Genomic DNA, 17,714 nt, shown 5'->3' with positions numbered 1-17,714 from the left:
TGGGCTCCCCAGGCTGCAGAACTCGGCATTCATCTTCTTCATAGTCACTCTCAGCCATCACTGGAGCCTCAGGAAACCAAAGAATGCTGGATTCAGTGTGGTTCTGGCATTCATATCATGGGCCCACACAACATTCCTTTTCCATCTTCTGGAAGCTACACCTAAGTGATAAATATCTTTCATTTTGCATGTCTCAGATCCAAACGGTCTGATTATACTCACTTCTAGAGTGACAGTAGTCATATTCTGACTCTCTTAAGAAAAGATGCTCTTAATAACCCCTGAAGATTCTGCAGGCCCTCTCTAAACAAAGCGACCTTCAGTGACTCAAGGGTATTCATCCCCAAATGAGATTCTCCAAGGTGACCTATGCCAGTTTTCTAAGAAAGGTCATCCATAATGATTCCATGATGTCAGTATTTCCTTTTCAAAGGTGTGTTTTATGTTTGTTTGTTTGTTTGTTTGTTTGTTTAACAGTTAACCTGAAACAAGTTTATTCAAAAGATAAATTCAACATAGGCTACTGTAGAATGTCTTCCCCCACCATTCTGTAATAAGATGCACAAAGGCCTAAAATCAGAATTATATATCTGAGAACAAGACAGACATGTTGGCTGCTATTGGAAATGTACAAACATTATTTTAAAACTGAAGATACTACTCTGATGACCATAATTGCTTACCACAGACTCTAGTAAGGATCAACATTTTAGAATTGGAAACAGTGGAACAGATGAAAAGGAAACACAGTTTGTTCTTCCTGTGACAAGAGCACCTGCATTCAGTGACGAGGACAATGAAATGAGGACAAGAGGAAGAGTGTATTCAAAGAATGATTAGCAGTTTTGTTCAAAACGAGTATGCGCTGTTTGAACAGCACCATCTGGGCAGTGAATCTACATGTTTTTCTGGAATTTTCTTAATAGTAGAACGAACTCAAACATTATCACTGGTAGACACCCCACGATACACTTTTATTGTGCTATAATATTCTTGTTTCAAAACAGTTTGCTGTGAGAAGTCACTCACTGGTTCAGGGACCCTTATGAAACTCCAGCATGTTTCTGGTATTTGCGTATGCATTTTCTAAGAAGCCATGATATCAGTTCTTTACTGCTTTCCTCTAATTACTCTGCAAAGTGGCTGTGCTGGTGTTTCTTACTGCCCAAGAATGGTGGCACTGTCCCACAGCTCTGTTCCTTCCTCTACCAGCTGAGTCTGTGCCACGTCTCAGGGTTTGTTCTGTTCCTCTCTTCTCTGTGGTGGTGATGCTGTTAGTAGACTGAGCTAGTTACTAATTGAAATTCAAGTTCAAATTCGCTATGTAAAATTATAGATCCTGTGACACTTTTATGAACAACAGGACACAAAAAGTGAAGGATTTTATTTCCTGGCCATTGTATATGCAAACAGTGTTCATATCTATAAACTACAATCCATTTTCTTCATCAGTCAGGAATGCCTGAGGAACAATGAATAGCTGCATGTAATAAAAATATAGATTTATTTATATTGTGCATTTAATTTGAAATTATAGCCCTTGAATAAAAATTGTAAGATGGAGTGTTGAATACAGCAGGACTGCATGATCCAAAGCCATCAGTGCTACCACCTATAAGGAAAATGTAAATTTCCTTATATTTTCTCGTCTTAACTTTATATATAGCACATTTTTTGTTTGTTGGTTGTTTTTGTGAATGAGAGGCTCCACCTGGTTGATAGAGTAGTAGATTCAGCTTATTGACTGGGTGAATAGGAGAAAATACACTGCAAGAAAAGGAAACTCTGACTAAAAAGTTCCCTTATCATCTCAAATTTATAAATATAGCTTCATCAATGGCATGGTAGTTTCAACTGTGCTGTGATTTGCAGAGATACAGGGGTCAATCCATTCAGCTCAACAGTCTTACAGATACCCTGAGAAAAGAAATGAAGTCAGAGATTGATACACAAATTACTTTTCTGACACTTTGTATTGCGGGGATTAGAGCAAGAAGAAACCCACAAAAAGAAACAGAAAGGACACCATTATCTTTCAAAATTACCCAAGAAGCATTTTAAAAAGACTTCTGTGAAATAGTCAAGAAAAAACTAATTTGTTAACTGTTTAAAGAAAGAAATTGAATAAAAAAAGGTCCATAATGAAGCTTCTCTCATTTTAGCAAATCGGATTTTTAATGACTGTTTCCCTTTTTAATTTGAGGTATGAGGAGGAAAATGAAAGCAAGTTGGAGGCCTGAACATGATGATGTCTCACCTCAGACCAGCAGTGATTGTCTTTGATTGCAGAATTTCTCTCTCATCCATTGTTTCTATATCTATAGGATGGGGTCAATAACTGAGCAGCCTTCTCAGTCTCAGGAATAATTTTGGAAAAATAAGATGTTCACTGAAACTACCAGTCAACAAAACTGTATTAAAAAACAAATCTACCAAGTTTGGCTATTTCTTTACCACACTTGATCACTAGCAAGTATAACCCAACATCTTTGTAACGCCCTTTGTTACATAGGAATGCCTCTAAAGAAGTTTCAGAGCGAATTCTCAGGAAAATTTTGTTTTTGGATTTACCTCAACACTGAGTGTCCTTGACAGTCATAATAATAAAATATTTTTCCTGTATTATCTGCCAGTTCTCTCTTCTTCTCCCTCCATTTTTGTTTGCTTGTATTTTACTAAATTGTGAGGTTTACTTAAACTTTGCCCTTTGCAAGACAGATTAGAATAAATTTCACTGTTAGAAAAATCACTTTATAAGAAACACTCAAATAGAACTTTATATAAAAATAATTAAATACAAGTTTTTCTGTTCCACCAGTGAGACAAACAAGCCCTAATCAGTACCCTCAGATACCATTTCCTCAGGTTTTTCTCCCAAATTTCTAGAAAGATAATAATCTTAATTCGGTGAGGCTTTTGAGTAAAAATAATTCAGAAATTATGATATAATGTAAAAGCAGGCCTTAACATTTCAACATTTGGACTTTCCTAAGCAACAATAATTTAAAAAAAAAAAAATCCTTTCCCCAAATTGCCCAAAGGTTTCACAGGTTAATTGGCATCCACAGCAATTTGCCAGCAGGTTAAGAAAGATCAGCAGCAGAACGAAGCTCCTGATGCCACTCAAAATCTACAGTATTAACTACAAAAACTTCCCTATTCAGACATAAAAATAAATTTGGACATGAAAAACTGACTTGGTTCCATTTTCCTTTGAGTCAGGCAGATTCCACTCTTACAGATTAGGCTGAAAGAACTCTGCCTTTGTATTTATAAAAATTTATAATGTATCTTAAATTTCAAGTTTCCCAGACTGTTTACCAAATCAAGCTTCCTTGTTAATAACTGCATGTCAGGAAATTTTTATTTTGCACTAATGAACTTGTTCTCTGTGCTGTTACACAGTCAGACCATAGTGCTTTCTATCAGCTTTCCTATAACCTTTCTGCAGCATTTACTATTACGTCACCACACCACACTGATTTCAATGCTGAAAAGTTTCACAAAGAACCCATTCCTGAAAGGAAAAATATCACTGCTCAATTCAATCAAATTTACTGAAGGAATAAATATCCACTTGCCTCCCCATATCCCGTCCTTAGTAAGAGGACTCGGATTCTGAAAATTAACTTCCAGGTTTCCTTAAAGTTAAGAATCTAAGCAAACCCCAAAAGAGATGAACATGACTCAGGCATTTTAAAGAAATTCATTCATTTGAAATTTCAAATAAAACAAACTAAGTTCCTCTTACCTCCTTTATTAAATACTTTCCAATTTAAGAGTACATAGATTTTTATTTTCTTAGAATCACTATGTTCATTAAAAATGTATCATTGCATGTTACACTAAAAGATACAATTCAAGAATTCAAAACCGAACCAGTAGATTTTAAGGGTATGGTGGTGACAAGAAAACATCACCAGAAGTAACAATTTCCAACACACCAGAGCATGCTAAACCAAGTGTGTTCGCCCCAGTGGAACCTTCATGAAGGCTTCCAGCAATGTTAATCTCAGCTTCCAGCAGTTGTTGCCAATGATCAGAGTTTCTACTAATTACAACTTCCATAAAAAATTCAAAGCTTCAGTGTGATCAGATACACCAATTGCCAAGTTCTCTGATTGTAAGGACTAGGAAAGAAGAAAATTTTCTCAGTTGTCTATTTATGTTCCAGAAAAGGCATTTTAATAATTCCCTAAATATATCTATCACTGTGTCCCATAGGTTTTGGTGTGAACTATTTTTATTCTTCACTTTTGGCATCTCGGTTATTATTTTTTCTTTTAATTTTGTTTCTGCTCCAAGGTTTATCTAGAAATTTATTTCTTCATTTTTCAAGAATTAATATTTTTCACCTTTTAATATTTTTATGTTAATTAGATTATAATCAGAGAATGTGTCTTAAAAAACCTCTACTTTTCAAAAAAATGTTAAGGTTTATGTTAATCATAATCGACTTTATTTGAAAACTATGAATTTAAATACATGTGTGTATCTGTGTACTCAACTATTTTTATTGTATCATTAAATTCTTCTATGTCCTTGTTTTGTTTTCTATTAAATCTGTCACATTCTAAAAGGCATTTTTGAAATCTCTTTATTTTATCAAGTTCTTGCAAATTGCTTTTATTTTATTTATTTAGCTTCAGTGTTTTTGGTGTATATGATTTATGACTTATATCTCTCCATAAAATCTATCTTTTTAGCATACTGTCCAGGAAATCATCCATTTCTTCTAGATTTTCATTATTATTTCATGTCCTTCATCCTGCGTGGTACAGCCAGCTATTTTTTTCTATTCTGCTCTCTTTCCCTCCTTTATTCTACCTCAGAATAAAATCTGCATCACTCAGCTAGGTATGGTCATGAACTTAGTTCTGGTCAATGAAATGTAAGTGTAGATGTCATGTGCCAGCCTCTAGGAATTTCTCTAAGACTCAGCATGCAAACTTTTTAGAGTCTCCCAGCCATCTGATTGCTACCTCCTTTCTTGCTGAAGTGTTGATCCTCTGAGATGCAGCCGTATCCTTCACCTGGTCTATGCACCATGTATCTTCCTTGGCAGGGGCATCAGTTCTCAATTCACAGCTACCTTCCATTTTCTTCTTCAGGCAAGCAAAATACTTTCAGATCTTTATGGAAGATAGTATTTAAATAGACCATAGTGCTATTTCTAGTCTATTGTGGCTGGAAATATATATATATACACACATATATGTGTGTGTGTGTGTGTGTGTGTGTGTGTATATATATATATATATATATATATATATATATATATATAGAGAGAGAGAGAGAGAGAGAGAGAGAGAGAGAAAGAGAGAGAGAGAGAGAGAGAGAGAATCATTTTGCAAAGCTGGATTCTCTCAAAGTTCCAGACAGAAAATGAACAAAAGTTTCCTTTGACTTGGATAGCCAACCTATCTTGGGGTCTTAAACTCAAGTTTCATAATAAAAACTGCCCTGAAACCTCAGGCTCTGCTCTAGTATGTATATTTTTAAAATGAAAAATGAATTACCCGACTCCTGCACTTCAAAAATGCTTCCATTTTTAGAATATTTTCTCCTCTTAAAACTTTTTAAGTCTATTTTGAAACATGAAATCAAAAGAATTTGACTCTTTGGTATCATTGGATTCTTTTGCAATCTCTCTTCCCTGGATCAATAAGATTCATCCCTAGAATTTAAGGGCAAAGGGTTACAAGGGAAAAACTAATTTTAAAGATGGAAAATATGTCAAATGATATTTGAAACTATTATTCCACTGCATATAAAATTGGAGATTCTAACAATATAATAGCATGAATGCCAGACTTGGTGTCAAAAGGAATTCCTTGGTATTTAAACTCCACTGCTACAAACTCAGTGCCTTTAGGCAAGTTACATAATGGACTCAAGCTTCATTTTTCTCATCAAAAAAAAAAAATGTGGAAAAACAATAACCACTTGTCAAAGTTCTTATGACATGTAAAACAAAATGGAATACATATCAAGTAAATAGCACACATACCAGAACTTCTAGTACAGTATTTATTGGAGGAAATTCACAAAGATAAGGGAAGGAGCAGATGTGTGGTTCCCTAGGGGCAGCACACACACCCACATTCTGGGGCATCACACAGCAATACAGTGGGGTCGATGTCAGACCCTAAGAAAGTGATCCCAGTCTTGAGCTTATGGGGTTCGATGAGACTGGATAAGTTTCACACCCACAAAACTGGCTTTCGTCTTTAGTTTGAACGTGCCTTACTCAAATAAATTGTCCAGGTATAGATGCTACAGACAAGAAAATGGGAAAGGCTTTGTATTAATTTAATAGTTCAGCCTAATGGCATGCAAAATGAGGGCAAATTAACTGTGCCACTTGGTGTAGCGCATCACCTCTTCCACCTGCTTTTGAGCTGGTGAGACGTCCTGTACTCTTAGCATCTGCAGACTGAATAGAAGCCCTTTAACTAGTAACCCCGGAGTGGCAGACACCTAGGTACTAGGAAAGACCTATCTGCAGAGGAAAAAAAAGTATAAAGGTGCTAAAAGTATAAAGAGGCTGAGTTTTACCATGAGCTTTTTTTACAACTTTGCAGTAAGAAACATTCATTTCCTTTCCCATAGGTGCTCCCAACTTTGTTTCTCCTGATAACATTTCAGAGTTCTTCCCTCTGAGGAGAAACTGCATCATCATTATATAGTATTATATAGCATAGCCAACCTGGAGTTGTCTTCTCTTCTAAAGGAAGGAGCAAAGATGTAGAGAAGTAACCCGTGTAAGGGCATATGTTCTAGTTAAATTCCTGGGCTTTGAAATCGAATGCTTCATTCACTCATTGATTGAGTCATTCATTTATTCAACAAATATTAAACTCTTATTATTTGACAGATTTGTACAGTGTCTGAAACCTAACGAATCTCTATTGAATAAACACAACACTGCACATACGCAACAGATACACAAGACCTGTAGACTCAGGAAATGGAGAGACAGATCTGGTATTGACTCCTGGCTTAACCACTTATGAGTAGTGGGTGGCCCTGGACAGTTTACTCAGCCTCTCTGATCATCAGTTCTCTCATCTGTAAATTGGGGGTGATAATAATATTAATACCTATTTTTTGTAGTCATATGGATTAATGTATGCAAAGCCCCTGGTCCAAAGCCCAACACTTATGCCTCAAGAAATGTGAGCCATCATCATAATCATCATAATTATTAATTTCTGTTGATTTAATTAAACACACAAGGGGCAGCATGTGTCCCAAAAACCAGAACATCTCTCTTCGAACCACTAATTCAATAAGAATTGTGAGAAATCCTCAAAGTTCACTCCCTTGCCCAACGTAGGGTGCCATCGTGTTTTATTTTCTTTTGTTTCTTCCTCCAGTGCAGAAGCACTTGTGTGTCTTGACATAGCTGAGATTCCCATATGAAATCACAGTATTTGTATCTACCACTAAGGACCCAGTCTTGCATCTGAAAGAGAAACTATTTGTGAAAGAACAACTCCCCAAAGCCGAAAGTGGGGGTGTGCGATCACCGGTACAATTTAGCAGCCTCTACACTCACATGTGTTGTGCAGCACTTACAAAACAGGGCAGATCTTGGGAGACAACCATCTCCAGCCAGGAGAAAACGCTGCTCAGCACAGTTTCCAGGCCTGGAACCACCATGACCCGTGCTTCCAATTAGATGCCTGAGATGTTTTTACTCTCTGGTGAGCAAAATGACAGTTTAAAATTCTGGCTGGTTTCATAATTTCTCTTATGTCTCATTTTGTTAACTGAAATCAAGGCTCTTTCTATTTATGCTAATAAAAGCCTTTGTTTTTCAGGAAAAATCATTGGGGACTCAGTGACTCAGACAAAGAGCCATGGCAACATCTTTTATGGGATGTACCTGACACTGAGCTGCACATAATAAAATCAGTGGGTCCCTGTCTGCTTTTGATATGTCCAATATCACAAAAAGACTTTAAAGTACCTCCTCTCTGAAGCGTGAAGAAAAACGAAGAGAAAGATCACAAGGTTTTCAGGCCTATCAGGTTAGGAGTAAAATTTCCTTCCACCTGCAGAAACTCTCTGTCCAAGCACCAAGCACAACCGTGTACTTCTCTGTCCCTGATGATAGTGAGAGAGGCTGATGGAGGAGCTGAGTACAAATCCCAGGAGCACAGGAGAGGCTGGGAGGGAGCAATCATGAGTGAGACATTTCTTTCTCCTCTTGGAACAGAGCCCTGTAGTGTGGGGGCATTTCTGGGAAAGTAGACAAACTTCATGATTGGCTGTTAAGGAACATTGTGAGACTGTATCTTGGAAATTGGGAAAGGAAAGAGTCATCAAAATCCTGCCCATACTAGGCAAGAAACAAATTGTCCTCTAATTATAGCTAGTTGATTGAACCTACAAGCCTAGTGATGCAGTAAGGGAATGTTCTTTGCTATCAGTTATTTTAAAATATGTATCAATACATATTTTACCAATAACACTCTTGTACTTAAAGTATCTTATAAATCAATAATAAAAATCTAAATATTCCTGAGAGGAAAAAATTGGCAGTTCTCACAAAGAAGTACAAATGGACAAATGGACAGTAAATTTATACAATAGTATACAAATTATTTTGCAACCAAAGAAACATGAAAAATAACAATGAGATTCATTTGTTCCACCTATCAAAATAGTGAAGGTCACACATACACACACACGATCATGGAATTCTATCCTCATTCTTTCTCTGTTATTCTAAGGACCCCCCTACTCCCTTCCCAAAGGGACGCAACTCGTCTTGAGCCACTCACTATGACCAGAAATAAAGACTGCAAATACTCAACTCTTAAGCTCAATCATATCTAGTCTAAGTGAAAACTTGTATACTTGAAGAGCAATTTTTCCAATTCTTAGGAACTAAATAAAATGATTCCAGGGCTGAGGAAAAAAGGAAGGGGAGAAAACAAGCAATCAAGAGAACCAGAACACTGTTAAGTGTACAAAAACTTTGCAAGAAGGATGACATCGATGAAATTGCACCAAATCTTCAAGTCCAAGTGACAAGAGGAAGAATGTACCATTGGTATTTCCCTCTCCTAGAAGAGAGAGCCAAAATACGCCTTGCTTTGCTATCTTTTTCAGTAGAAACTCTTGCAAATGTAAAATACAGTAATAAAGAGAGCAATCAAAAACTGGACAGTCCTGAGAAGCTACTATTCCTATGTTATAATGCTAAACTTTTAAAATTTGAATGCTAAATCTTTAATAACACCATTATTATTATTACTATTATTAAATTTTGGATAAAATTTCCAATTTATTATTGTATCTCTGAAGTTAATTCTTTTTCAATGATATTCAGATTCAGCTTTAGCTTTGGCCAAATGTTGATTTTAACATCTCAACATTTGGTCAAATTGTGTTTCCTGTGCACCATATTTTAAGGAAATAATTAGATGTATGAACAAAGTTTATGTAAGCTTATCTTTATCCCAACATTATTTATAAAAACAATGAAAAAAATGGAAACAACTTAACTATCTAAAATACTGACATGATGTGATATCTAAGTTCTAGTGGGAGTTACTCTCCCTTAGAATATGTGTCCTAGAGACAACAGACTTATTAGAAATGTGGTCACTTCCCTTCATACAAAAGGACTAACTTATACCCAATGTGTGCCTTAAGAATGAAGACAAAAGTGAGGACAGAGCAGAATTGGGGGAAGCAGAGGACTATTTTATACCTGTTCACTTGTCACATAGGGGTATGGTTCACCAACAGTCACAATTTATATATGAATTCTGAGCACAACTATGATCCTTTTGTATCTTCACTTTGACAATGATCCCTCTCTCCTGTAAACCAGAGACACTGACAATGAACGACCTCTTCTCTGGACTCTCTAATTGATCTTAATATTTGATAAGTACATTTTACTTAAATGTATTTTATTATTTCAAAATAATGAAAACTATCTCGAAAAAACACAACTCTGGTCAAACCTTTGAAACAAGTTCTTTTTTTTTCCCTACAGGAGGAGCCAGTGGCAATTTAGTCAAACAGATGAGCCAAGCTATTATCTCGGAAGGAACATCTGTGACTCTGAATTGCACGTACACATCCATAGGGTACCCTACTCCTTTCTGGTGTGCTCAGTACCCCAATGAAACTCTGCAGTTTCTTCTGAGGGAGACAATGGAAAACACGAAAAACTCTGGAGCCAGGAATGTGAAAGACCAAAACTCCCCTATTTTGAAATACTCAGTCCGAGTATTAGACTCAGCCGTGTACTACTGTCTTCTGAGAGATGCAGTGCCAGGTGCATGAGCAGGCTGTACGAAAACCTCAAGAGCCCATATGAGGTGTGTAGTGAGTCCAGGAACCTCAAACTGAGGATCCCAGTTCTCTCTCACAGAAAGCCCACTGGGATATTATTAGAAGATAGGGAAAAAACAAAGTCAGCTACAACTACCTCTAATTCCAGGGACACAGAGACTCTTTGAAAGTGGAGTGAAAGGAAAAGATCTCAGGTAATATGCCTGCTCTCAATCAGGTCAGCTCTCTCCTGTCTTTGAGGCTTCCTTGCATGATGTTTAAGAATTAAAATCTAGTGACCTGGATGCCAGTCCTGGCTCTACTAATTAGCTATGCAAATTTGGCCAAGTTAATTGACATCTCAGAGCTTTTGCTTTTTCATTCACGAAGTAGATAAAAATAATCACACAAATATTACATAGAAATGAAATATCGCTCTCATCCTTAGCGTGGAAGAATTTTGTTAATTCACAGAAATTACAGTATGAACTGTAAGAAATTATAGTTTATGAACTGGAGAAATTATAGTATATGAAACGTATATGAAAGGGAGAAGGAACAAAGGAGTTTTCATATCAGGTTTGCACGGACAAACATGAGAAAAACAAAAGTGTTTTATGATTACACCCTATCGAGTTATGCTTATCAATTAAATTGCTATATAAAATATAAAGTTATATTTGTAAAACTAATTTTTAAAGTTATAAAGATTCTATAATGTATTACACATATTATATAATATATTATATTATGACTCAGATAATTAATTAAATACAGGTATAACGTGTGCTATAAAGGAGACTCAAAAGTAATGATGAAAGTGTTAAACAGATTGACCGACCCAGCCTAGAGTCTGAGAGACGGGATCCTGAGGAAATACCCAGGACACTCTTGGAAACAGAAGTATGGTGAGTATTTCAAGAACTGAAAGAAGGTAAGATGGCTGGAGCTCAGGGAGCTAGAGAGATACAGAGATTACAGGGCAAGTAATGCAGGGCTTCATAAGTCATTTTAGGAATTTCAGTATCTATCCTAAAAATAAGGAATGCTTTAAAAAGACATTAATCTAAGAAATAGTATCTTTATAACTGTTCTCTTAAAAGTTATGACTTCAGAGCCAAGACATAAATGATACTGGGACAAATGGATATTTACATTCAAAAGATTTAATTTGGACTCTTGCCTTATACCACACACAAAAAAATAGCTCAAAGTGGATCAAAGTCATAAATGTAAGAATTTAAACTAGAAGATAACACAGGAGTAAATTTTCATGATCTTGGATTAAGCTTTGATTTCTTAGATGAGACAAGAAAAGCACAAGCAGTAAAACAGAACATTGATAAGTCATCTTCATTTATGCCTCAAAGGACTCTATCAGGAAAATGAAAAGCCAATCCACAGAGCGGGAGAAAACATTTGCAAATTATATATGTCATATATCTAATAAGGAAATGTATCTAAAATACATAAAGAATGCTTACAACTCAATAAGAAAAACCCAAAAAAGCTTGATTAAACAATGAGCAATTAAAATAGACATTTCTCCATAGAAGATATATGACCGATTAATAAATACATGAAAAGATGTGCATCATTAGTCATTAAACACATGCAAATCAAAATCACAATGAGATACTACTTTACATCCACCAGAATGCACGAATTAAAAAAAAAAAAGTGTCATCAAGGGTGTGGAGAAATTAGAATCCTCAGACGTTGCTGGCAGGAAGTTACAATGATGCTGCTGCTTTGGACAGCAACTTGTCAGCACCTCAAAATGTTAAACACAGTATTGCTGTATGTCCCGGCAACTCCAGTCCTGTGTACCTACCCAAGATACATATGTCCACACAAAAACTTGTATATGATTGTTCAGGATAATCCAAAACAATAATTTGGAAACAACCCAAATGAATAAACAAAACATAATATATCCATTCAATGAAATATTATTGGGCCATGAAAAGAAATGAAGTACTGATACACGTTGCAACATGGGTAAACCTTGAAACATTATGCCAAGTGAAAGAAGCCAGACACAAAATGCCCATATTTTATATTCCATTTATCAAAATTTCCCAGAATAAGCAAATCCATAGAGTCGAAAAGCAGATAAATGGTTGCCAGGGGCTGGGAAGAGGGAAGAATGACTGTATTGCTTAATGGTATAGGGTTTCTCTTGCAGATGACGATATGTTCTAGAACTAGATAGTGGTGATGGTTGTACAACATTGTGAATGTACCATAAGCTACTCAATTGTACACCCTAAAATGGTTACAATAATTTAACGTGATAAATGGTGTTTTTCACCTAAAAAAAATAGACAAAAAAATCTAAATATGGTTGTAGTTAATGGAATATGACACTCTAAAACAAATTAAATTACCACTATTCCATTGTAAACAATACCAGTAAGAATATGAAAGTTAGAGTCATCGAAGGAAATTTACAGCTGCACAGAGAAGTATACTAACTTAGACTCTAACTAAAAAGTATAAAAATATGAGCCGTCTGACTCACAGACAAAGGGGAATGGCAAAGATAGCATGAAACTTTTTAAAAAGTTTTAAAAAGAGAAAACCCAGAATGAAGTTAAAACTTGAAGAAAATATGAAGTGTAACATGAAGAACATTTTAAAACAGTTTGGAGCAAAGAGGAGGGTGAGGTAGTGGTGAAGATTGAGACACATAGTAAGGAAAATAGAATAACATTGACAGATAACAGAGAAAAGATAGAGTGTCTCAACTCCCAGTTTTATTCTGTATTCTTTATCAAGCAAAATGATTTTCAAATTGGAAAAGAAAAAAATGAAAAATGGAAGATTCTAAGTAAAGAGATACTAGGAGAAATTTTAGATTTTTTCAATATAATCAAGTCTTCCGGATCATTTAAATTTATTTCCAAAATTCAAAAAGAATTTGCAGGCATGATTTGAAAGATAGTGGACAAAATCTTTAAAAACCTAAGGGGAATGAAGAAAATTCCAAATCCATAAGCACAGAAGACATGGATTAATATTCAGCAAACTTTTAAGAGTATATTACTAACATAATTTGTGTGCTCTTAGAAAATAAGACAGTGATCAGTATGAACTAGATGAGCTCATTAAAGAAATTTTTAAAACAAGGCTACTAAATTCAAGGCACTTCTGTTTATTTAAATTGTCTCAAATGTTTTCAAGACTATTTTGTTTCTCATTATATCATTAGTAAAATAATAAAGTAATAAGATCACATATCACTCATTGAGTGATATATCACAGGCTTTATTGTACTATCAATAATAATACCATCACATTAATCAAGTTCTCAGTACGTACGAAGTATTGTTCTAAGTGCATCCCATAAATTAATTTATTTAATCTTCACTACAACCCCGTAAATTAAGTACAGTTATTAGCCCCAAGGAAAGTGGGCACAGACGAATGAACAAATTCACCCAAGAGCACAGAGTCAATAAGAGGAGAGTTGGCCTACAAGTACAGTAAATAAGTCCAAAGCCTACATCTTGACCACTATACTTTGTTAATTCCCAATGTTATCTGTAATCTTCATCACAAAACCACAGGTTTGGTGATTATTATCCCCATTTTATAGGAAACCAAGAACTGGAGTGTCATGGTAACTTCTCAAAACCCAGTATCTCGTAAGTATCAGGGCCACGACTCAAACTTAAGTCTATTTGTCTCCAAACCCTTTTCACCTTTCACTTTGCTCTTCTACATAATACGACAGTCCATGGATCCTCATGGATAGTATTTCCCAGATCTAATAAGTTATAGCTGGAGAAAGGAAATCACTTGGTACAAACATGACCTCTACATTCATCTCTTAAGGGGCTTGCCCAGTGGATGGGTTATGAGCTATAAAGGAGTCCCAAAAATGGAAAATGGATACTCACTCAAAATAATTTAATGTGATAAAACCACTGAAACAGTCATAGATAACAATCATAGATGAGTAGAAACCAGAAGAATAAAGTAACATTTGAACCATGTTTGAAGAGACATGGACGAACTAACAAGTCCAGAAAAGAAAGATAAAACTGAGAAAAGACTCTAAAATAATATTATGCGGAGAAACAGGGATGTCGTATGAAGAAATCAGAGATATTTATAAGAAATACTTTTTAAAAAACAGAGAACAGGGCTGTCCTTGGGTTTTCATAAAGATGTAATGTAAAATGCACAGGTTGTCACCTACTCTGGGCTAGCATACCTGACTGAAGCCAAAGATTCATTGGGCTTCTATTCCCCACCTTACCCCAACTCCCAGGACTCTTAGTTGGGTGATGCTAACTTCGATTCTAGATTCATCTTGGGTTTTTTTTCATCCAAATATTTGACCTACATAACAAATGGCTGCGTGTCTTTCCACTAGGTGGCAGTGTGGGCATATTTTGTTTAAAAGATCATTGACTGTTCACTATGTAGGTAGTTTTATAAATAGTGCAATGTGTGCATTTGCGCTGCCTCTGGTGGGCTGGGAATCCCGTTTGATTTCTAAAGTAAATGTAGAGGAGTTATAAAGATAAAAGACTCCTTTGATCAACTGACATATTTGAAATCTTATCACAGAGACCTATGCGAACCTCAGCTGCAATAATAATGATGAAGACCTGGCAAGTTTTGTTGGCTATTCTGTGGCTTCAGTTAAGCTGTAAGTTGGGAAGTTTCTGGATATGGAAACAGAAAGACTGAAGGGATATGTTTTTAAAATCCTGAGGAGGGGAGACAAGGGACTCTAAGTGGCTAATTTGGAACAAGCTCTGGGAAATGTGTAAAGGAATTTGTAGAAATGTTGCAATAATGGTAATAATCTGTGTTTGACAACGTCTTTGAGAACAGGGGTCAGTGGCAAAAATGGAGTGGAGCAGAGTCCTCAGTACCTGAGTGCTCAGGAAGGAGAGTTCATCAGGATCAACTGCAGTTACTCCGAAGGAATGACCACCTTACACTGGCTGCGACAGAATCCTGGAGGAGGCATTGTCTCCTTGTTTATACTGAGCTTACAAATGAAGAAGGAAGGAAGAAAAAGTGCCAAAATAAACACAAAGGAGCGTCACAGCTCCCTGCACATCACAGCTTCTCAGCCCAGAGACTCTGCCATCTACTTCTGTGCTACGAGACACAGTGTTCCCCAAGCATCTGGAGCCTGTACCCAAACTCTAAAGCTGAAGCATCATTTCTTCTCATTCTTGTCTTTCCAGAATTGTCTGTCTCTATCCTTGGACAGATGATGTAAGTTTTTTAAGTTTTTAAAATTTAAGGTTTTCTCCCTCTAGGCCATCTATAATCTCTAAAGCATTATCATCAAATATGTTAACCAGAACAACGTATGACCTATGATATTGGAACTACATATACTTCCAATTAATATAATTTATTGTGTATTAAAATATACAGACTCTGGAGCTAAATTGCCAAGGTATAAAAATCCTGGTTCTGCCATTTATTGCTTTATTTCTCCATGCCTCAAGTTTTCCTCAACCATAAAAAAGGAAACCATGTTGCTCATAGCACCTAACTCCTATTTGTAGAGATTACATGAAATAATATACACAAAGTGCTTCAAACCGTCCCCAGTGCATGAATAGTCTAGTATACGTGGTAGCTATTATCAGTATTAGGTTTGAATGTATCATTAATTTAATATTCACTGATGGGTTAATACCTCAAATCTATGAAGAAATAAATGGGATAGAAATAGCAAGCACCTAATAATAACTTCAGTTTCCAATTCTTTGCTAATTTCCAGAAGTCAGTTGGCCTTTTTTGATTGTATGAGGCAAAACAGAGCAGCTTCAGAAAATCTGGCAGAAGGATGGTTTGGTCTGAAGCGTGGAGATGAAAAGCTGATAAGTGTGGTCCTGGGAAAGCTCAATGACTTCTTCGGAAAAACACAAGTTCTACGTTGCTCACACAGAGATCCTTAATAGAAACTTGCATTTATGAAACAAGATATCAAATCCAGCAGGTCTAAATTATTGATTCTCTATGTTTATATTGCCAAGGAGTTTTTACCTTATTATTCCCCACCCCACTGGAATTTTTAATATTGAAACATAAGTATTATTGATATCGTTGTTCTTATTACTTGTCAAAATCAAAGTTTTTAATAAAAGTACTACCTGCACATCTATAAAGAGTCAGTAGTGTTACAAAGGTTTGTTTCACCCTTTTCTCCATCAAAAAACAGCAAAACTGTGCCCTATCCTTCCCTTCCAATCCAACTCCATTTTAGCAATTTCTAAATAATATGCTTAACTCTTGATTGATCAATACTAGACATTAACTTTTTGCTTCTTTTTATGGTAGCACACAACCATTCTCACCTTCCTAACACAGCTATGTCACAATGTGGACAATATATATATGATCACGACCATGTAAATATGTCACTGTCCAACCAAAATGAATACGATGATGACAATTCCTTTCTGGTACAGCTTTTTTTTCCTTAATAATTGCCTCTCTTTCATTTGTTTTCTATCAATTTCTTATTTTTGTTGAGTTCTTCAATAGATTTTTAAAAATATTTATTAATAGTTTTCCTCAAATGCATCAAACACGTGGAGTATCATTTTTTTCTTTTTTCTCTAAAGATTTTTCTGTCCCTTGATCTCTATCTGTCCTTTGCCCCCTGTGAACTGATTGCTCTTTGGACCTGGTGTACAAATGTTATTCTAGGACTTTTTAGCTTCACTCATTGTGTTAACTATATTGCATCTTCTATCTCATACATCTTCTTTTCTAGGTTTATTCCTTTTTCTTGCTGAAACACATGCTCCAAAACCTCCATAATTAATGATGCTTGAGATTTTTTTAGTCAGTTTTCACATGTCTGAAAATGTCTTTATTCTACCCTAACACTTGATTGATATTTTGACTGGATATAAAATTATAGGTTGAAATTCCTTCAGTATTGCCAGTATCTTATTTTCATTGACTTTTTTTTTTTTTAATGAGAAGGAGGGTGGAAGGCATTCAGTTGCCCCTCCTAGGATTTCCCTCAGTATTTTGAAGACATCATTCCACTATTTCCTAATATTCAGTGTTGCTGTTAAGGAGTGCAATGCCATTTTGAATCATTCTTTTATGACCGTTTTATTCTCTCTGAAAGATTTAGAATTCTTTTTCCTCAATATTCTGACATTTCAATTCAGTGAATATGTGTGAGTGACTAGGTAGAAAGCACTTCTAGGCTCCAGGGATAAAATGTGCCTGAGACACTCCAAACCTTATAACCTTGTAGTTCCTACGGCACATCCCACAGTAATGTCCACTTCATAAGTGTCCACATTCCTTGTTCTAAATAAGACAGCTGCCCTTAGAAGTGGGCAGGCACAACTTGCTGTTTTAAGTCTATTGCATTTGTGAGAAACTGATAAAAATAAAACATTTCCTCAGCA

At 35.7% G+C, this 17,714-nt stretch overlaps 2 gene segments (V, D, J or C); both read left to right on the top strand.

The window, feature by feature from the left end:
- Positions 1 to 17,714, top strand: part of LOC107506178 — a 492,806-nt gene that overhangs the window by 272,646 nt on the left and 202,446 nt on the right.
- LOC118600449 lies at positions 14,783 to 15,626 on the top strand. The segment is given in 2 exon segments: positions 14,783 to 14,962; positions 15,151 to 15,626. Coding segments are annotated over 2 exon segments (468 nt in total).

The sequence above is a fragment of the Rousettus aegyptiacus genome, unplaced genomic scaffold (assembly GCF_014176215.1).
Source record: "Rousettus aegyptiacus isolate mRouAeg1 unplaced genomic scaffold, mRouAeg1.p scaffold_m13_p_3, whole genome shotgun sequence".
In the NCBI taxonomy this organism is placed as follows: Eukaryota; Metazoa; Chordata; class Mammalia; order Chiroptera; family Pteropodidae; genus Rousettus; species Rousettus aegyptiacus.
The sequence above is the reverse complement of the archived record's forward strand: the minus strand, read 5'-3'. Positions and strand labels throughout refer to the sequence as shown.